We start from the raw sequence: 22,002 nt of genomic DNA on the forward strand, positions 1-22,002 counted from the left end.
AGAGAGAGAGAGAGAGAGAGAGAGAGATACTTTTGTAAGCAACTGTGGGTTATTTTTGACCGAAGAGATCGTTTCGTGGAAGAGGTCAATTGAACGTCTGAAATCATTCGGAGCGCGATGTGTTCGATTTATTGGGCTGGAATCGGCGAAGGTAGATAAATTCGATAAAAAAGCCCGTGTACAGGAGAGCCCTTCAGAGAACACCGTTCGCAAAAGATTGATCACCAAGGAACAAACAGTTTAAATTTAACTGTCGAATGTTATCTCTTAATCTGCTGCGCTATCAGCGTTCATCCGATTATCACATATCTGACTGGCAAAAAGTTAGGAGTTCGTCGCGTGTTTCGACCCGAGTCACGAATCGGCCGACATTTCCTATCGAGCTCAAAGTATTCAGCTATTGCAATGCCAGATATTCATGATAATGAAACGTATCTATTATTTGCGGACAGATTAAAAGTAACCGGGATTGCCCAGATGCTTGTGCCTACTATCGGAAAATACGAATCGATAGTATCATTGAAAACCAACAGAGATATTCCGAGTCGAATTCGATAAGAAAAATAGCTAATCGTGAATCACGATATTCCATATAGATCATTGTACCCCTATCTCTACAATCTCGTTTTCGAACTAATAGAAAAAGTCTTGTAGAAAATCTGTACAATAATCTCTACAATCTCGTTTTCGAGCTAATAGAAAAAGTCTTGTAGAAAATCTGTACAATAATCTCTACAATCTCGTTTTCGAACTAATAGAAAAAGTCTTGTAGAAAATCTGTACAATAAAATAATCTATTCTTATGGTAAAACATTTATGCGGTTGTAAGTTCGAGGTCACATTTTGAAAGTGCTAAAACATTTATGGTGAATCTGTTGCTAACTCAGAGTCAAATTCAACGACCCAAAAAAGAATCAGCTCAAGGTCATAATGTTAAATCATTCAAAGCACGATTACTTTCAAATTTAATTCTATGGTCGAAAGTATCAAAATCCACAATTTCAATCTAGAACTGTTTACTCAAAAACGAAATTTCACAGTCGTTTTTTTTGGAAAAACTGAAGATCTACGAAAACCGCTACGATGGATACAAATGAGTATACAATACTATGTTCACTCGAATAAAAGAATGTACAGAAGAAAAAATCCAAGCAAGTATTTAAAACCGATAAGACAAAACCGTTTCAATAGTTCCTGATAAAGCGAAAATGGGAATAGATAACATAGATCACATGTAACATTTAACACTTATGTCAATAATCGAGTAGTTACATTTACAATTTCTTCTCAAAACGTCTTTCATTGGCAAACAGACTATGGTACAAAATTTGAATTATTGACACACGGATTAACCCTTCTCGTCCGAGGATTTTTTGATAACGTTAAGTACGCGTTACTCAGAGAATTAGATCACGTATCAAAGTCCTCAAAATTCTGGGAAAAGTGATCGATACGAACAGATATTTTGTTATGCAGCCACTTAACACTTTGAACGCCAAACCAGAAACCCCAAAAATTCCATAAAATCAAAGTAAGTAATGAAATAAAAACTGCAAAAAATTAAATGTGCGATACTGAGTAATCCTCCAACTTTCTTGCATGTTACAGATCCTAATCAAGTTCAGTACAATGAATATATCGACGTAAAAATTCATTTTAAAATATGGCTCACGTGGCGTTCAACGTGTTAAGTGATCTGGTGGTAAATTCAGAATTCGAATGTTTTCTTTCTTCAATTCGAAGGGTTAAATTTGCGTACGACTAAATCGGAACGGTCGCGGAGTCGCCGTGCCGAATGCTGATCCGATTTGAAATGCCCTCCAATATGCGGTGGCCGTTGCCCGATTGGCGGTTACCGGTGCAGGTTCGAAAGAGAAGGGAATGCGCAGAAGCACGTGGATTTGTTTAGACGACTGTCAAGCCCCTTTCGTAGCGCATTTACAAAGTCCGTGGGGTGCTTCCGGTAAGCCCCGTAGCTGGCGGCGGCGCTTTCCCGACAAACGATACCGGGGGCCAACGGGGGCGACAAGATCCACTGTCTACCTCCCCCCTCCCTCTCGCCCTTTTTCCCGCCTCCCTCCCTCCAATCCTCGAATCCCTGCCCCTCTCTCCGGCCCTTCTGTACCACACGGCATTACACCTCCGATGCGGAGACAGAGACAGAGACAGGGACAGAGACAGAGACAGAGACAGAGACAGAGTCTGGGACAGGGGCAGGGGAGGAGTGACGACGGCGACGATGCCCGGCGAAACGAGCGATGGAGGAGGGGAAGACATCAACGGCGGACAAGGCCGCCATATTGAATCACTCTCGTTAATTTTTGCGCAGAGGCGGCGTGAATTTTTTCTCCTTGCGCGGAAGGTAGCGGCTCAAGGTTGTGTCTGGGTCTCGGGATCGTGACGATCGTTTCGCGGTTACCGCTGCCACGCGTCATCCCGCGCCGAATACCCGTGTTTGTTGTTCCCTGGCGGAGACGTTTGTGTCGGTTCGTCGTTTTTCCCCCGTGCAACAAAAAACAAGTCAATGGTTAACGCGATGAACGGATACAAGGCACGGGAATGGTTCGCGGAAACATGCGGAAATCGTGGCTACAGAATCGCCAGGCGGTGAAGTGTGCTCGCGATAGGGAGGGACACTCGAGGGAAGCGAGGTGTACGCGTACACTGACTACGGTATGTCGTGTGCGCCATGTCATTGTACGTAAGCGATAGTATAGAGTGTAATATATATCGTGGAGTGGAGTGAAGTGGAGTGGAAAGCGACCGGCGGCTACCTTGCCTGACTGCCTAACTGTCTGCCTAACTGCGTGTCTCTGGCTGCCTGGCCTGCCTGCCTGTTTGCCCGACTCTCTGCCTGACCGGCCATCTGCCCGTTTTGCTCGACCGCCTTTGTGTAATTGATTCGTATGCCCGAACGATTTACACAAATTCGGACCAACCTTTTCCATTGACCGACCCCGGCTGCACGGCTGGCTCAGGTACGTGTACTTTCTTCCCGTGAACGCGGGCTGGCAGACGTTGGCGAGTGTGGGGGTCAAAACACTCGGTCGCGTTCGTTCCAGGGAACGCGGGATTATCAATGTAGTAGGAAATACGTTGTGCACGCGGAAACATAAAGAGAGTCGCGTGTCGCTGTCGCTGTCGCGCGAGCTGGCGTCGCACGTCACCACCGGAGCCCGAGCCGAGCCGAGGCGAACGTTCGCGTGTGGTTCAACCCGACACCGAGCCACAATATTTTGAATTGCTCGACCGATTAATTTGCAACCGAATCGGCGGCGGTCTCGATTCTTCTCTTGTTACCATAACCGAGCCACCGGTCCGCGACCGAACGATTCGCCGCGTTTCACGGCGTTTCGTTCGCGGCCCGGCGGCTGATTCCCTCCGGTACAAGTGAGAAAACGAGAAAGAGATGATGAGAAGCCCGAATTGATACGAATCGATGTTACGCGACTTCGGCACCAGTGTTTTTCTTTTAGCTCTTTCTTTCCACCTCTCTTCTCTCTCCTTTCCGCGAGGATAACGCGTTGTTAACGCAGATTTCGTCCGTAATGCGAACGACGAAATATTACTTTTGTTCCGCGTTCAACAATTCGGCTCGAACTATTTACCCGGCGATAAGATTAGCTCGACGCGCCGTTGTAATGGTCGTGCACGTTTATTAGGTTAGGAAGAAAGTACGGGATTACCGTAGGTCGCTTTAGGGATCGCTTACCGGTTTGGGGAGTTTAGGCTGTTTGCTCGTCCGTGTACTCTCGTGTTGACTCGGCGGAACAGCGAAAATCGTATTGCGAAGGATTTTGGTTTTGAAACGAGTTTTTCTCGTCGTGTACGACGTTATTTACTATGCGTATATATTTTTTTTCGAGAGAAACGCATAATTGAATGCACATGCATATGTAGGAAACCTGGTTCGCCCAGAATAGGAACGCGAGCCATTGAACGTAACGAGCGTCGTTTATGTTTATTCATCGTTTTTCCGTGGAGTCGCGAGTCGAAGTAACGAAACTAGTACGAAAAAGTCTGTGACATCAATTCGAGAGTTTAGAGACCCTACTCTGTCACGTGATCTGGAAAGTGTGCAAGGCGGGAGATTCGAGAGAAACTCTCCGTGAACTAGTTAATTCTTACGCGGGAGATCGTAATAAGTAAATGACGCTGAAAAAAAAACTGAAAGCTTTTGCCACAAAACTGCTGTGGTTATAGGTCATCTTCTGCATAGCGATACGCTGTTAACTGTTTTTTTCGAAAGAGAAGAGGCACGATCTACACGACGGTCATAATTACCGTCCTCCCCACTCCAATAATTCCCGGTCCATAACATATGAGCAACAAGAGTGGCGTGGACGGCTATTACGACTATCGTTGTACCTCAGGTCTACCGTTTCGAGGAGCATGCTATAATACGTTATCTCTCGGTTTTTCTTTATCTGTTACTTCGTATACCGAACGAGCGTAATAAAGCCATTATTTAACGGCAAGGATGTTTACAGGTATACGCTTGGATATACCTGGGTAAATCGGGCGGACACTGTTCTCGGACACGAGAAAAAGAGTAGCAAATAGTGTCGCATTACCTAGAGGTCGCGCTCGGTTTCCCCGATACAATAGCAATTACGAGATGCGTGGACGATATCAAATACGTTGCGAAAACATTGTAACTCCTTGGTCCCTGCGGCCGGGGATGCCGGCAGTGGGGACTCCGTCGAAAAATCGATTTCCCGTAGGGCATAAGGGCGCGGGAGGAGCGAGGGCAAGGGAGAAGTTAACGGAGACGAAATTCGGGAAAATCCGCAGAGAGAGAGATAGATAGATAGACAGATAGACAAAGAGAGAGAGAGAGAGAGAGAGAGAGAGAGAGAGAGAGAGAGAGAGAGAGAGCGAGAGAAAGAGAAACAGGGACGGAGACGGGAGGGAAAGAGAAAGAGATTGGTTTCTAGCCCGTTCCGATGCCGCTCGTGTGGGTGAGTGGCTGACGGTTTGTGGTAGGGGGCAGACCGACGACGGGGTGAGGGGAGAAATAATTAATGTGCGACCGTACCTCTCCCCTCGCGGTACAGGGCACCCTCTCTCCCCCTCTTTTCCCTCCCCCTTTCCCCCCCCTGCAACAGTCTTGTACCGCTACGCTTAGCTGCCATTGTGCCGAGACGCCACTTCCGAAGCATCAAATTCAATTCTTCGATTTCGTGCCGCCACTTCTTCGTGGAAAATTCAGCCGCGGGAGAGTAAAACGGAAAACGGGCACGCGGCGTGTGTGTCCGTGGTGCCGGCGGGCGAGCAAAGCGCGCCAATAATCCTCGCGCGCGATCTCTCCGGAATACTGTGTATTCTTCCTGCTGAACGTCTTTCGAATCGCGCGGAGGTTAGGTTAGGACATTGCTTCCGTGGATATCGGCCGATCGCCCGCCTCGCGGAGCCAGCATACCGAATCTTTTTTATCGCCTGTTGTAGTACTCTCTCGCGTCTTGCGACTCTCGATCGCGTTCTTGCCGGCGGTGTGTCTAGTCGTGGTGTGTGTTGTGATCGTGGCGTTTGCGGTCGGGGCTCGGGACGTTTGCTACATCAGCGAGAGAAAAAGAGAAAGAAGCAGTGAGAGAGAGAGATAGAGAGAGAACGAGAAAGAGTGAGAGGGAGAGAGATAGAAAAAAAAGAGGGAACTACGATGCCCCGGTGCATGTGAACCACGGGATGATTGGACGGAGATTTTGGTAACCCAGTTATTTTTATTCCGGTGTATCTTTTCTATCGCTTTCGAATTACGGTGTTGCGAAACGTCGCACGTTCCTACCGTTGGCTTCTTTGTACTGTTTTTTCTCTTTATTCTTTTTTCGTCTCGCCGCTTCCCCTCTGGCGATCCCGGCCACCGCATCGTTATTATTATTATTTTTTACGATTATTGAAATCAATCGAATCGAGCCAGATCGAATCGTGGTTATTAATAAATGCTTGTGTGTGTGTGTGTGTTTTTTTTTGTAGAGTCGCCGCGTTTGAGAGAATGGAAGCCATGGATTTAGACGGGGATGCAGTGGTGGACCTGAGTGTTAGGTAAGTTCAAAAAGAATTCGATTATTTGGTCGTTCTCTTTGAGCTTCAGGCGGATCTTTTTACAATGTTGAATGGAGACAGGCTTGTACGGTAGCTTGTCAATTTGCAACTGGCATTGTTTACATCACTCTGATTATGAAACGGGGCTATTGTTACACGTTATGGTTATCAAGAATGAAAGCACATAACGCATTACAGTATACTATGATACTTTAGCTTTTTAAATACTGACCTCTTATCGGCGATAATAAATGGTAGTTACTCTACATAGACAATGATTATTCTGTTTGTATTAATAGATTTGGTTTACTTGGTGTAAGCATATATATAAACGTAAGCTTTGTTGGAAGAATATTTTGTATTATTGTGTACTTGTATGTATTTCAGCAGCAGTGGCAGAAGAAATTCTCCGTCGATTGCTGTTAACTCTGATGTAGGAGTTCCATTAGATTTAGGTATTCATTTCTCTTCGAGTCCTAATCTGGACAACAGTATGCCAGAACCACGTAACATTCAAAACGCAGCGAGGGGAATCCTGGCCCCGAAATCTGCAGACGATAGGAAAACACGCCGTAATCTTAGACCTAGAATTGAAATAAGTTATGCCGAGACTCCGGACGAACGTAGAATAAATGGCTATGTGAACGGAAATGCAGATAGCGACGAAGGTTAATTCAGAAATGATATATTGCATTCTATTCTTATATTTAGAGGTAGTTTATAGCATTGTAACTAATATCGTTGAAATATCCATTTACTAGGTGATATGCCTCCCTTGCCTCCAATCAAGGAACTATCATCGGATGAGCTAGCTGAACGTGAAAGAACACTTAGGAAATTAAGGGAGGAACTTAGATCTGAGGAAATGAAGTTGGTGTTGCTGAAAAAATTACGGCAGTCACAACAACTGAAAGAAAACATTGCTGCCGTACCGAAAGTACCCAGCAAGTTACCACCACCGGTTGCAGTACAACAGGCTCCCCTTAGGTAAACAAATTTTATTTTCTAAACGCATAAAGCGACATACAATTAGTAAAACAAGATTGCATCTTTTAGTCATAGAACTGGGAAAGCACCTCCACCTCTACTTAGAGGACAACCCGCGCCAAGCAGGAGTAGTATACATGTTCCTCCACCTGGAATGTTATTACCGCCTACAGCTGCCCGAAGTTCTACTTCCAGTACTGGAATACCACCAAACATGATCATACCACAACCACCACACCCCAGGAGCAGGCCACCTAGTGCAACACCAAATGTATCGAATTATCATGCACCAGCAGACCGAACGGAGAGATCCACGAAAGATCCAACTCCCACTCCGGCACATCAAGTAAGTAAGGTATAACATCAGATATTTTTAATACATATTTGTACAATCAGTAACAGTTCTATTTGTTACATTTTGAGAATATTTACACCAGCTGTCATTTGTAAATTATGTAAATAACCGTAATTGTGTTTTTGTAAACACAAAGCTGCTTGTTGGATCTCAAGAAAATAAAACCACCGCATCCTTAAGCACACCTGTGATTTCAGAACAGGTATATCCACTAGTCAAAATATATTTAGTCTTTTGCCGCACTAACTTCGAATTAAATTTTATACCAATCTTCTGTCCCCCCTAATAATCATATAATTTCTTTTGCTATGTTTAACTCTCTTGTTCTTCCACCTTCTTCTTCCTGCCACTTTTCATGTTTATGGTAATTTTATTTTAGCGCTTTAGTTTATAGAGAATTTTAAAACAAAACCACAATACACTTTTATGTGCGTGTCTAACGTTCGTTTTTGAAACAGGAGAGACAGCCAAGGGATGATAATCAGACACCTGCGCAACGTCAAGCGGCTGCTAAACTGGCTTTGAGAAAGCAACTGGAGAAGACGTTGTTACAAATACCGCCTCCGAAACCACCGCCACCGGAGATGCATTTTGTACCCAATCCTTCGAACACAGAGTTCATTTATCTGGTGGGTCTCGAACACGTAGTCGATTTTATTACCAAGGAGCCTGCTATACCACCACCACCAGAACCATTCGAGTGTACACAATGCAAAACGGACTTTACGCCTGTGTGGAAGTGGGAGAAGCCGATCACTGGTGGTAAGAAGGAAGGTCCGAGAGGACAGCACGCAACTTTCCAGAGACCTCCGGCAGGTCGTGATCCTAGGGTTATATGTGAACATTGTGTAACGACAAATGTTAAAAAAGCTCTGAAAGCTGAGCACACTAATCGGTGAGTAGAAATAATTCAGATATAAAATCCTGATAATTCTTCTTCCTCAGTTTTTACAACGTTTCTCGCTGTACCGTAATGAATATGTAAATGTGTACAGGTTAAAGACAGCGTTTGTAAAAGCACTGCAGCAGGAACAAGAAATAGAACAAAGGTTGGCACAGGCAGCATGTCCGAGTCCTGATCCACCAGCTCCAAAACCAGTTCCTAAAGCAGCTACTCCCACGAGAAGAGTAGCAACGCCACCAGCCCCTCCGCCACAGGTACCTCCAGCACCTACGTTGGCACCAACTCCCCCTGCACCTAAGCTGCAAGAGCATCCTCTGGTTAAATTGGCTGAAAGTGGGAAATTCAATCCGCACCATGCTGCTGCTGCAGCTGCTTTGCAGCAACAGTTGCTCAGAGGTAATGTTCAAAGCACTAGACAAGCTCCTGGTAAAGAAATGCATGATACAATTTGTTTAACCGTGTTTGCTGTTTGTTCAGAGTTGGCGAAGAATCCTGTACCAGGTCTGCCACCCCATCAACCTCTTCCTGCTCACATGATGCCACCGTTTACCTCGTTATTGTACCCTTACCAGATAGCAATGGCGCAGGCTGGTGGCAAGGGTCTCGCCGAGTTACAACGACAAGCGGCCGATCTGCAACGCCAATACTTGCTCGATATGATTCCGTCGCAAGCGTCTCAAGCACAAGGCAATCAGGCTCCGCCACGGGCCCATCCACACAATTGGAAGACGTAACCAGACGCATTTAAAGATCAGACAGTAATTGCGAATAAATGAAACTGCAGGAGCTGTGTTAGAGAATATCGAGGAGCAAGATGCTCGTATTCTTTTTCCACGACATCGTACTAAAGGGATCTAACGGAGTGTGACCTGTCGCATTTTCATGCACTTAGGATAATATACCGATCGTTGGATCGGTATCTTTATTACAAAGTGAAGCTCAAACCGGATTAATGGACGACAAATACTTCTTATATTATTGTGAACAAAAAGGAAAACTATCGACCATCGTTTGTGAATATTGCATTAACGTGTGAGTGTGAGTTTATTGTTACCCGGAAGGTTCGAGGTTTTAATTGCCGCAAAAACAAAAAAAGAAAAGAAAAGAAAAATGAAAAAATGGAATGAAGAATTTTTAGTTGTTACGAACAAGATCACCATGAAAAAGAAAAGAGCTGTGGTAGACAAATCTTTTACGATTCTCGAAGATCGGTAGACAAAAAACAGAAAACCAAGTTACGATTGATTGAGTTTTCGAAGAGCAATATCTGTTTCTTTTCTGATTGTCTTGTGTTGGTATCAACGGTACCAAATGAGAAGGTGGAGACTATATAGGTGAATATGTCAATCAATCAGATTCGAGTAAGTGCATAATAACTTGGACGCACATGAATGAATATAATTGCTTCAATTATTACATTATATATATATATAAAGAACCAAATGGACATTTGTATGGCACTAAGGACAGTAGTAAGTGTTAACGTGATTAATACGAATTGGTTGATCTAATGATAGTAGTGATAATCGAAGAGAGCGAGAAACACGTGGAGAACGAAGCAAAACAAAGTTTCAAACAAAGTAAAAGAAATGGAAGGGTGGAATCTTTTTTAAGACCCTTATAATTAAGCCGACCTTTGTCGGTGGTTCGAATCATTTTTTGCAACCATCGGCGGTACCTGTACTCTGTGTATATCTCTTTATTTTCTTCAAACTGTGAGTATTTTTAAGACGATTATAAAATGTGAGAGTGAGAGAGAGAGAAAGGGAGACAGAGAGTGAGAGAGAGAGCGAGAGAGGAGAGAGAAAGAGTAATAGCTACGGAAAAAAATTGATCATTGTAAGAGAAACTGTGTGTGTTAGTGATAGTCAGCAAAAATGAATGTGGGAGTGATAGTAATTTTTCTCTTTTTTTTTTCTTCGTCGAGATACAAGACAGAGAATGAGCATTCAGCATGTTTTTAAATTAGAGTGACACGAGGTGTCATTCGCGCACAAATCGTTGTTAGGAAAATTCGTAATAATAATGGTAAGACTTTGGCTCACATGGATGGCAGGATGCGTCAGAACATGGAAACAAAAGAAAAATAAATCTTCGACGATCGAACGGTTCAAATATCTCTCTCTCTATATATATATTATATATATATTATATATATATACATATACAAACGAACGAACGAAGAAAAAAAGAAACACTATGGATATAATAAATTAATGGATAGCGCGATTGATTTCATGTGTCACGTCGATGTAAAAGTATTTAAAGCAAGAAAAAAAGAAATCATAACTGGACGTACATATGTATCCAAAAGTTTTACCAAACCGCTTCTAAGTGGCAAGATGGCCGAATTTTTACAAAAAAGAAAAAAGTAAAATATCCTCTCTAACCAAAAAGATAAAAAGGAAAAAAAAAGATACGAATGAAAATTTGCACTTGGAAGAGTTACAAATCTCCGGCACACAATCCCAACAAATATTTATCACATACATACACCACTATCCACCACTAATAATCCGATGATTTTACATTGATTCCGGCTAACTGATCTTGGTCCACAACAATCTTTCCGAATCACTAAATAATATAGTTAACTGTAGTCTTGATATTTCTCTCGGTATATGATACAAGTTAATAAACTAAAAATAGCATAATCATCTCTCTTTGTACTACGTGATAGATTTTCAACTCAATACTTGATATAAACGAATGTACACCGTAAACGTAAACGTCTTACGATCGCATAATAGATCAAGATCTGTGTTTTTTGTGTAAGGAGAAAAATGGAAATCGAAGTAATATCATTGTCTACACGTTTATCATCGTTGCCAGGGCGCTACCGCTGTAATTATCCTCCCGTCGTAATCAAGAGAAATTGATAAGAAGAAAACGATTATTTTATTAATATTTATTTGCGTGGACGCACGAGGACGAGGGGGAGAATTATGCGGATCAACGAAATGCGAAACTCTCTACGTTCAGCGTTTTAGTTCTAACTCCAAAATTTATTATTTTGTACAGAGTGTCTCATACGTCGATAGGGTTCGCCACTTTTATAAAATATTGATAGGAAACAAGCTTCAGCAGTTAACGCATCATTATTTTTATTTTTTGAAGTGCTTTCAGGGTTACGTACACTTTTAAGTGACTCCTTTTAATTATATAGTTTCGAAGAGTCAAGTTAACGCGAGGTCACAGCAACGAAACTCATAACCGATTTTCAAAAAAGCTCCGAGAGCTTATCGGCTTGATGTTCGCTCGTACGTGATGTTGACTATTCATGTTTCGTGCATACTAATAATATTTATATACTCGTTATCTGGAAAGGTTGACCTCGACGTCAACTTCGATGAAGGATGAAAAATTATTTTTTTCTTTAACTTTGATGAGTGTATATAAGCATCTGTACTCTAAGAGGTTGACTCTGTGGCACTACATCTAGGAATACACGTGTTGAGATACTCTATACAAGGGTGAATCGTGAGAAACAAAACTATCAAATACCTCTACCGAAATTGTAATACTTAGAAAATTGTCTAAGCGAAAAATATGGCGATATCGGCAAATTCGTTTGATCGGTGTTATGTTTAAGGTTGTTCGAAGGTCATACCAATAAGATGTTTAGTCTTTCTGTCATCGGTATCTTCTGTCAAAGATATTGCTATGGAAGAAACAACAACTTCTACACGTTAACGTTTTTGTTGATCGAACACAGGTTTCCGAAACCAGTGTCATCTCAAGGTCGTGGTGGACTAGTTTGTGGAATTTGTTTTGACATCATTTAACCATTACAAACCGAATACTTTTAACAATTTTATGGCAGCCACGGCTAGATCCATTCAAATTCTTATGCATCAATTTTTCTTACATATCTTTCAATCTATTTCTTCGAGATCAAGACTGATCCTTTTACTAGTATAAATAATTTAACTATTAATTTAAACCGGCTGTCATAAAATTAGAAGTTAGATGGAACGTTTGTATAACGATGATCAAAATGGATCCGAACTCTCCAGCCTTGGCTCGAGAATATTACGTGTGACCTTCGAATGACCTTACAATGCACTAGTTCTCCAAGCAGTACAATTAATAAAGCCTATTCGTAGGCTTTTTAATGACTGTGCTATGCTTAGAAGGAGTTTATTATTTTAATGAAATAATAATCCCAAAGGAGACAACTTCGTTTATGAATGAAAGTACTGTCTGGTATCGAGCAATTTGATAAAACAGTCCCCAGTTGTTTATCGCTGATTTTTCAAAGGACTAATTAAGTAACTGCCGGTAGGCAAAGTGTCGATTTGATTGTTTTGTTCCTCATGCGATTTGTCCGCGTTTGTTGACGCACTACGATGTTAGCGTAGACGACATTCGGTGGCTTGTTTCTCGCGTTTGTTGAACGGTCTCCCCCCGCCTCGTGGTGTAAACGGCGTTCATCAATGTGACAAGATGGTGCATCATGCGCCACCCTCACGACTGCCGAATAACGTTTCGCTTAAGTTCTTTCGTGTGATCCGTTCGCGGCCGTAACGAATCGTCGATTTTGTTCTCGCGCGCGCACGATCTCTCGTGACCGTTCAAACTGCATTTTCTCGTGGACGAACGGAAACTACTGGGGAAAAAAATACACGGAAAAAAGGAAACCGAAAAAACCGAACAGGTGAACACAAATAAGTTTCTTCCTATCTTCCTTTCTAGTCTTGTCTTTCACCTCTGCGTGGTGCTATTTAAGAGCTAAAGCACTTTTTGAGTGCGAACGTAATTTTATATTCTAAAAATAGAGAGAAAGAGAGCGAAAGAGAGAGAAAGAGAGAATGTATGTGAGAGAGAGAGAGAGAGAGAGAGAGAGAGAGAGAGAGAGAAAACGTACGAAAAGAAAAGAAACAGTGTTTTTTCGCTAAACGAGATGAGTGAAACTTTTGGGAAAATTTTCGCGCGGGGCGGTAGTGTGTGTGGAGAAAAAGAGAACAAAAGATAGGGGTGTTAATAATGGGGATCGAAGTTTGAAGACACGATGGCTAAAGCAATACAGAACTTCGAACATGGCGGATTAGTATTCTTAAGGTACTTGGGAAGCTGTGTGAACGAACCACGTGGTCCGATATATCGTGGGGACACGAGATATAAGAATGAGAAAACAAAACAAAAAACGAATTAATAAAAATACGCACGCAATATTGTCCGCGGGAAAGGGGAACGTTGTTTATAGGCGTCGTGGAAATAATTGAACGTCCAAGAAATTCATACCGTTGTATCTTAAGTCTGACTACCTGACCGAGAATCTCTCTGCCCCACAATTTATAGGATTAGTAGTTAAACAAACAAAAAAAAAAGTACAGTTTACCGAATACTCTGGAGACTACACGAATAAAGCTTATCAATGATTGTATTTCGAGTGATGTTTATTGTCGTTATTTGTACTCCGAAGTGTCAGCAGTCGGTGGTGAAACGCGAGAGAGAGAGAAAAGAGGCGTACGTACGATCGGCGAACATTAATGCGAAAAAGAAACTCTGTGTCTAAATAGAATGCTCGATCGTAGGATCGTCGATGAACATTGTAAATTATTGAAATCGGAAATGCGTGTGTTTCAAGCGGCTGTCGGTTGTACAGTTCGTTTAGAAAATTTTCCTTAGGTAATCCGATATGATATAAGGTGTGAGCGGGGTAAGTCTAGGTGTCTGCGACTGTTAGCCTGTAGGAGGTATTAATTTTTTACTAATTTTGTAAAACTGCCTGAGAACGCTCAAGAATTCGTGATTATAAAATCTATGACTTTCTTTTGTTCTTATTCTTGTTTCTCTCTTTTTTTTTTCGAATCTAATTTTATGCATCCGTGGAAGAAGGAAGGATATACTTAATTAATCGACGAAGGTTTTCTTTCATAATTCGGATAGACTCGCGACAAAACCAGGTTACTCTTACAGGGACGTCACGCTCTGCTCGCTAAAGAAAAATACCTGGCCATTTTGTACCTGAAATCATCCTCGTCTAAATTGACCTGATCGTTGAAGTTACTGGTTCGACAAGAACTCGCCAAGTATCTAGAGATAGTTGGTACGTCCGAATAGAAAATTGGTGAACGTTGTGCTCAAGATTGTTGCAACTGGAGACGTCCCTGTCCAGTTCATAATGGACCAATGAGTCGTTAAGTCGTTTCCCACTATGTCTTATTTCGTGTAGGATAGTAGTAGGCATTCACAGGTTGTGACACAAATTAAAATAAGTTGTCCGGGCTTACGGAGCCCGACACGATTTACAAAAAGCATGTACGGTGAGAAATGTTTATTTACACAACAATCGTTTCGTTAACCCCTTGCGCTCCTGTGCCAAGGTCGAGGCGACACTTAACACGTGTTTACAAGATTCCGGAGTGCGAAGGGTTAAATGATTTTTCACTCTGTTAATTTTTTGCGGATCTGACTGTGTACCACACGAGAAAATAAACAATTAGAAGTAGAAGTAGCCTGGACCGTACAGTGCCGGAGTATACTAGTTTCCTCGGTGACCTTCGGCGGTCAGTTAATCTTCTTCCGATTGTAGTTCTCCCGGCCAATCTCACCAGCTCGAAGTGCCTCGAAACGGAAGAGAACTTTGACCGATTCTATGATCGTCGCAGGACACCCCGCACGACTTTTCGAGCAAAAGAGCACCTGTACCTCGACGACGAAACCAACAAACAATTGTTTCCGTTAAATATTTTTACGGAGGTCGGGTTACCACCGTTTATCCCGCGACATCTCGGTTCCTGGCCAGCGCAACGTCCACGGCAAAAAGTCACATGGAGACCAGTCGAACGAGTCGAATGATAAACGCTATATTTAGAAACCCGACGTAAAACTTTCAGCTTATGCAAGGCGCCGATCGACTCCGCGGTATTTCAAGTTAATCGTGCCCGTTCGCCGTGTGTACAGTTTTTCGTGTTTGTCCTAGAAAACGACACAGAAAAACAGCAGCATTGTCGTGGCGGTCGGGGATCCGCGAAATTCATCGGTCTCGGAGCGCCGTCCTTTTCGGTCCGTGCGTCGAGTGGCGCCGCCATTTTGTTCTGATCTCGTTAACCCCTTAACCGCGAAGAACTTCAACAAAAAAAAAAAAAAAGGAAAAACTGACGAGATTGGGAGGTCTCCAAATCGACGACGTTCCCATGAAAATGCGCAACGAAAGATAAGAAAATAAAATGAAGTCACGCAGTATATCGCCAGACGATCGTTCCGTTTCTTTTTCATGGTCGGTCAACAAGTCTCCGCAGTTAGGGGGTCAAACGTGATCTCTTTTTCGAATTCAAGGAGCGGCGATCGACGCAGATATCAGTCCTGTTTCTTCTCGTCTTCGGCCAGGCATTTCTTGAAGTGTTTCGAGCAAAACGGGTACAACGTCGGGTGGTCGCAGGTGCGACAGGCGGCCGCGAGGTGCGAACAGCACCGCAGGCTTTCGCGGCAACACGAGGCCCATAATTCGGGGCCCGCCGCGGCGCAATTGTAGCAGTAGCAGTCGCCTGGAAAAGAAGAAGTTGCGAGCAGGTGAAACGTGTGCGCTCGGTCATCGCCATCGATCTTTCGTCATGCCAGCTATTTGGTAACGCACGTATTTAACCGCTAGAGGGTTAATAAATTACTGAAATACTTCAGTAGGGATGTACGAGAACCCGAAATATCGGGTCGGGTCGGGAACTGTTTTCGGGTTCGGGACGAGTACTCGAAAATTTCGAGATTCTCGAAATAATCGGGATTCCCTAAAGGGAAATCGAAATTTTCGGGAAACCCGATTCTTTCGGGAATCTCAAAATTTTCGGGAACCCGACTCACCCCGACCATCGGGTTCTCGCACACCCCTATTCACGACCTTCAATACGGCCGCCATTACACTTCATGAAACAAAACCGTGCTCCGGAACAGACGCAAAAAGATCATGTTTCGTTCTGTGTTACCACCATTTTGCGTTGGCCGTATTTTTCCAGTCCGATCATAACATCCTCGGCCGTTCTACGCCCGGTACAGATCGTTCTCCTCGAATATTATTAATCGCGATTCCGTTACCTGCGCACGCTTGCATCACTGAGACACTCGACTCCTTCGCGTTAAACAAGCGTAATGCGAATGCAGAAGAGAAAGAACAGCACCGTATCGCGTGTCACGTACGCCGCACGTGCGGATTTTTCACCGGAGAACTGGTCTAGGATCGAATTGATATTTTCGAAGCGAAGGCGGAGCGATTTTCTCCGGTAACGGTAGTCCACTATCAGATGCAATTTTGCATTCGAACTGCATCGATTTGCTGCGTCAGTCTTGAAGGACACGCTCCTTAGTCGGAGGTTGAAAATTAATAATTGCGTATCTAGCTTTATCTAAATAAATGTTTTCTTCAAGAACTCGTAATAGATATAGGTCAAGTCGTTAAGGTCCACGAGGTGTTAACAGCGGTGGATCTAGATACAAACTTCATGGGCTGAAGATCGGGGCCCCCTTCGCGGTAAAAAAAAAACAATTTAAGTTACAACTTCAAGAAAAAATAAATTATACAAAAATTTTTGGTACTTGGCAGGCCCCCAAAATCCAGAGTCCCAAAATTAACACCGCTGGGTGTAGGAAAATTGGAAAAACTGTGCCAAGTGTTATTATTAATAACTTATTAATTATATAGCTCCTGTCTCAAAGAGAAGGGTCGAAGGATGTCCAATAAAAATCGAGCTGAAAATTGACGAAGAAACAAGTTTCTAGTCCGTTCTTCTGGGACCTTATATTTAGGTATTAGTCGACAGGGTTACCCAAAATGGCGGATGCGTTTCTATTGTGATTCGCAACTATCGCCGAACGAGTAAAATCATTGGAAAGAATGCCCCGTCAAATCCAACAATCTGGTCATGACTTTCACAGTTACGTTTCCGACGAGATAAGTGCCATGTTTCAGCGAGATTGCAGGCGTCCCGGGTGCGTTATGGCAACCGAGAGACGCTGAATCTTTCCTGGCTGCCTTGAACGGTGAAAGCAGGGACACTAGACTGACACAAATTGTCGCGTACCTAGGCATTAATTGTCACCGATTGTAAACTCGAAAAATTTTCGGTATCGGAGGACACGTGTGTCCTCAAGGTTGTTCCAGTTTCGAAACGGCTCAAATTGCACCGGTTGTCAGAGAGCACAGTGTTTTAGCAACTTTCTGTGAAGAGCATGATCTAAACCCGCTTTAATCCGAATGGTGTACGGTGAAAGTATGTTACGAGAGTAATGTCAAAATCATTAAAGAGGTTAACATTATTTTCGCGTACTCGGCGGGGAAAAGTAGAAGTAAAAGTGATCTATCGCATCGTGGCAAATCACGTCGAAGGATACGTCACACGACAGATCTATTACTCGATCGGGATTCCACTCGGTTCTGAGGTGCGTCTAATTGATAGATTAATATTCCGATACGCTGGCATGCGTTTCTAATGTCATAACCGAGAACAATAATGTGGGAGCGGTTTCGAAATGCAATTAACAACGAAAAGTATACCCTTCGATTCGACGAACAAACATTTACCGTGTTTACCTTTCACTCTTAATAAGATAATGAAATTGTATGCTCTGAATTCTACTTGAAAAAAAGAAGTACATGTCATAATCAGAGGCTGTAATTGATATCAATAAGAGAAGGCTAACAATATCCGTGTTCTTGACGATAGTTATTAAATAATGATCGGTTTATCAGAATGTAAATATGTTAAACATCGTATCCACGGTACTTGTAACAATTTCAGCGACTGTAGCGACTTTGGTAATGATGGTAATCGCGATAATTGCACCGATTACGCCGGCTATAATGATTACAGCGACCACGGCGAGCCTTTGGTACGTGTAACGAGTATAATAGCCATAATAATTTCGAATTATCAAATCGAAAATTTTTCAGCGGCGCTCCGTAAAAGGTTCGAACTCGCCACAGTCACGTCTCTCCTGCGCATATGATTACATCTCTGTAACACGGCATTAGCACTCCGACTCCTGTTGTTATGGAAAAGCAACACTTTCCGCGGCGAACAATAGGGAATCTAACCTTGACATAGCCACTCCCAGACATTGTTTGTTAAACGCACGGCGCGCGAGAGTGTCGATCTATGAATTAGATGCGCCGACCGAGCGGTCGCGTTAGATCCCGAACGGAACGATCGATGGATCGCCGCGTCGAGCAATTCAGCGGGACGTGATAAATCACTTTTCCCGGAACACGAAGCTCCGACGACACGGAGAAACGTGTCCGCTTTCGCTTCGAGAGCACACGTTTGTTGCATCGCTCGGGATCCACGATTCTTGTGGATTGTCAGGCATCGTATGATATCCGGAGCAACTAAAATATCGTATAATTAAGCCCAGGTCAGCCCCGAGAGCGTATTCCACGTTTAAAACCGGGAAAAGAAAGTTTCAGCGAGCCTGCTCGTTGAAATTTCAAAGCGGCGATCTTTTGCCGTTCTACCGCCATTTCTGAAATGGTAACGTGCGAAAGTAGATTCAAAATTGAATTCGTTCGACTGAGAGATGACTAGGGGTGAGCGAGAACCCGATGGTCGGGCCGAGTCGGGTTGGGTTCCCGGAATTTTCGGGAATCTCGACTTTTTCGGAAAACCCGATTCCTTTGGGAATCTCGAAATTCTCCAATCGGGTTCTCGCACACTCCTAGAGATATCCAAGACAATTTGGATTTATTTTCTTGAACGAATAGATAGAAGTGTTTAAATAGGGAAATATTTTTTGCAGGGACGTTTTTTACGGGAGAATTTAACGAAAATTTTTGGTTTTTACCTTCGGGACAGTCGACGGATCGTCGTGCTTCGGCTCTCCTGCACTCGAGGCCCTCCTCACCTTTCGGGCAGGACGTGTAAGACTCCTCGATCGAATTTTCACCAAGTATTGCATTAATCTGAAAGTAAGACGCGCAGGGTAGTTTCATAGCGGGCCATCGACCGTGCAGGATCTACGCAACACGTCCCGCACGCAATTAAACACTGTTAATTGGCCAGTCTGCAACGCGCCGCGATCGATTTTGTAAACGATTCGTATTTCTATGCGAAAAATCGAACGAATTTCCATTTTATTCGACGAGTACCGGGAGTCTTTTGAAACTTCTACGAAATTCTGGAATTTTATTTGGTTGCTGGAGTATCGTGATCCTTATTCGCGAATCTCGGTAGACCGGTAATTACGACAGTGTCTGGTGATCATTACACTCCTGGAACGACTACGCGTTCTAGAATCCGTGCGTGCACGGACGTTCTTCGGTTACAATTTTTGTTACGCAATGGCCGCCGGTGTGCTTTTAGCGGGAGACCGATTAGTCCTTTGCAAATCGATCCTGCGCGCCGTATCCGTTTCAACGTGACACCGGAAAACTCGGATAACAATACGAACAATGGACTTGCGAACGGCGAAACGATTAATAAATTTCGGTTGTCCGTTACATAATTATCGGACTGCGGATCTAATAATTACGTACCATGCCGCCTTACGTACTCGCCTACTTGAAAAGTAAAAAAATTTCTACGGAACTATTCGATTCAAGTCATTCTTCGCATCTTGCTGCTACTGACAGTGGCAAGCAAAAGTCGGTCTATGAATGCCGTGTTCTCTCATTGCATTATGATTGACTCATGAGAAGACACGACGTATCATTTCCATCGGAAAAGTTATACAACCATTAATTTCCTTTGTTTCCATGGCAACATTTGATCTCGCTGTGCATCCGATAATCCTTACATATCGTTTAAGTTTACGTATTAACAGCTACGTAATAACATTGGAATATAATTTTCTCAACATCGACAACGCTGTTCACATTTAAATTTTTCATCCAAAAGGTGCAACGAAATGGAATAGGATTAAAAGCAGGCTCAATTTTAGGTAGACTATTTCAACTTTTCCAGACGAAACGGACTTCGCATTTACCTCGGCATAAAGGTTCAGAAATGCTATGGTCGTAATAAAAAATAAGCACGAGTCAAGTAACAAGCGTGCAAGTAGCACGCAAACCGCAGATTTTCTTTGAATTTAGGTAAATGTGATAGGAACGCAGCACGAAGGACGAATGATCCGAAATTTTGTTGAAAAAAAGTCGCGATTCCTTATGGGAAGATATTGGCGCTCGAGTCCTCACTCGTTTGAAAGCTCCCGGTTTCGAAAACATTTTCACCAATCTCGCCAGCGCGTTTTCCTCCGTGGTGACGGTGGCGGTGGCGGTGGCGTTTTCATCGCACCGATGACCGGCGAACACCAGGAACGAGCAAAGCAACAGCAACGCGTCACGGGAACACATCACCATGCGTCCTGGACAACACGCGACGATGAGGAGAGTGAAAAGATCGCGACACCTCGTCCCGGATAATTTGAAATCGCGACTGGTGGCCGGGCGGAGGCGAACCTCGCCGACAGTTTGATTCCTCCGACGTTTTACTTTCTGGAGGGGATATCCTACATTGCGACACCGACGCACGGGACACGCTCGTTTGGAATCGGAGAGCGCGATGCATCGAATCTTTTCCAGTGAAATTTATTCGTCGGCCGAGCAGAGCCGAGGAAACTCTTAAAATGCCTAGAATACCATTCACAGACTTAGTAGCCATTTTCGTTTTTACTTTATTACCAAGACACTCGTTCCTGTAACATGCAACGTGGAATGGTTGAATCGTAATACATTTTAAAGAAAAACCTTTTATACGCCTACGTGCATTGAGATTAAGAAAGAATAAGAAATGAATTGTCAACGAGCTCAACAATTGCACAGTATCTATATTGGTGAAGAAAGTAGAACATTAGTATGAGCTGTCGAATATTGTAACAATATAATTTTTTTAAGCTGCATAATTGAAACAACGGGTTGTGGAAAAATTGATTCTGCACGTATGCTATGGTGGAAAATAAATATGCATAGGTATCCTGTAACAGAAACTTCGTGTGTGCATTAATAACTGAAAAGAGCTGCTGGGCCAAGGTAAATAGAGAAAGCATTGAAGGACCGCCGACCCCGAGCTATCTTAAGGTCGAGGAAGGTTAAAATGATCCTTGGTTAGCCTAAGAGCTACTTAAATGTGAACCAAGGACCCTTGCTCAACTCCAAAGTAACCTAACGTAGCTCGAGTTCTCCTCACGCTCTCGCAACCCATCCGTTGCGCTCGGAGTCCTCGACTCGACTGACAGATCGAGTGCGTCCGCCGAGCGCAGGTGCGCAGTGATGCGCAACTCTCCCCACCCCAACTAATTTCGACAGATCTCGACCGCCGTGATAGGAATTATTGATAAATTTATTATTTTTGACTGTTTACGTTTACGGCCGGGACAAGGAGGAGTAGCCTTCGAAAAAGTCTTGATCCATGCCTGGCGGCTGGCATTGCCAACCTCGTGACAGCGCAGTCACTAGGCGCGTGCCTAGGGGAAAGCGTGGCAACGCCAATATCCCTACAAGGTGAGCGATTGTGGCGCCTCTCACGGCAAAATTTTGAAGCTCCGCCCAGGGCTCCGTACAGCGCCATTTCGCGTAGTGGCAAAACGCTCAAACTGGTAGACGATTTTACCGACTGATCGTTTGCCCCGGGAAAAATATGGGTGGCGCCATCTGTGAACGAATGTCGAAATTTTCATCTGATTTATCGATACTAGGTAACGCTACTGTACACGATTTCTCGAAGATCCAGTTAGAGAAATAATTCATCAATGAATCCTATCAGAGAGGAGATGAGAGTGCTCACGCCCG

The 22,002-nt window shown here is 43.5% G+C and overlaps 2 protein-coding genes across 9 annotated transcripts; one reads left to right on the forward strand and one right to left on the reverse strand.

Moving 5' to 3' along the window:
* Positions 1-2,199: 2,199 nt before the first annotated feature.
* Positions 2,200-10,692, forward strand: Simj (transcriptional repressor p66-beta simjang). 8 transcript variants are annotated; one of them, XM_076793156.1, is made up of 9 exons: positions 2,204-2,978; positions 5,974-6,042; positions 6,430-6,710; positions 6,804-7,029; positions 7,099-7,384; positions 7,521-7,586; positions 7,843-8,279; positions 8,380-8,684; positions 8,766-10,692. In XM_076793156.1, the coding sequence occupies exons 2-9, from the start codon at positions 5,993-5,995 to the stop codon at positions 9,020-9,022; spliced, it is 1,908 nt and encodes a 635-aa protein (XP_076649271.1). In that variant the 5' UTR covers positions 2,204-2,978; positions 5,974-5,992; the 3' UTR covers positions 9,023-10,692. The 8 variants fall into 8 exon arrangements, with proteins under 8 accessions (XP_076649268.1, XP_076649265.1, XP_076649269.1 ...); XM_076793157.1 differs by having other exon boundaries at positions 2,908-2,978; positions 6,433-6,710; XM_076793153.1 differs by having other exon boundaries at positions 2,200-2,978; positions 7,099-7,375; positions 8,380-10,692.
* LOC143357060 (uncharacterized) lies at positions 9,255-20,672 on the reverse strand. Its single transcript, XM_076793243.1, has 3 exons — positions 20,410-20,672; positions 19,062-19,179; positions 9,255-15,781 (listed from the first exon to the last, which is right to left on the reverse strand). The coding sequence occupies exons 1-3, from the start codon at positions 20,572-20,574 to the stop codon at positions 15,594-15,596; spliced, it is 471 nt and encodes a 156-aa protein (XP_076649358.1). The 5' UTR covers positions 20,575-20,672; the 3' UTR covers positions 9,255-15,593.
* Between the last annotated feature and the right edge of the window lie 1,330 nt (positions 20,673-22,002).

The sequence above is a fragment of the Halictus rubicundus genome, chromosome 9 (assembly GCF_050948215.1).
Source record: "Halictus rubicundus isolate RS-2024b chromosome 9, iyHalRubi1_principal, whole genome shotgun sequence".
In the NCBI taxonomy this organism is placed as follows: domain Eukaryota; kingdom Metazoa; phylum Arthropoda; class Insecta; order Hymenoptera; family Halictidae; genus Halictus; species Halictus rubicundus.

What these genes read in the sequence shown, in the direction of transcription:
- Simj (XM_076793149.1), top strand. Translation starts at nt 5,993, where the DNA reads ATGGAAGCCATGGATTTAGACGGGGATGCAGTGGTGGACCTGAGTGTT. An exon ending in GTGGTGGACCTGAGTGTTAG is followed by an intron (nt 6,043 to 6,429) that starts GTAAGTTCAAAA and finishes TATGTATTTCAG; the next exon opens with CAGCAGTGGCAGAAGAAATT. An exon ending in AAAGCTGAGCACACTAATCG is followed by an intron (nt 8,280 to 8,379) that starts GTGAGTAGAAAT and finishes AAATGTGTACAG; the next exon opens with GTTAAAGACAGCGTTTGTAA.
- LOC143357060 (XM_076793243.1), bottom strand. Translation starts at nt 20,574, where the DNA reads ATGGTGATGTGTTCCCGTGACGCGTTGCTGTTGCTTTGCTCGTTCCTG. An exon ending in AACCGGGAGCTTTCAAACGA is followed by an intron (nt 19,180 to 20,409) that starts GTGAGGACTCGA and finishes TCTTACTTTCAG; the next exon opens with ATTAATGCAATACTTGGTGA. An exon ending in ATCCGTCGACTGTCCCGAAG is followed by an intron (nt 15,782 to 19,061) that starts GTAAAAACCAAA and finishes CTTCTTTTCCAG; the next exon opens with GCGACTGCTACTGCTACAAT.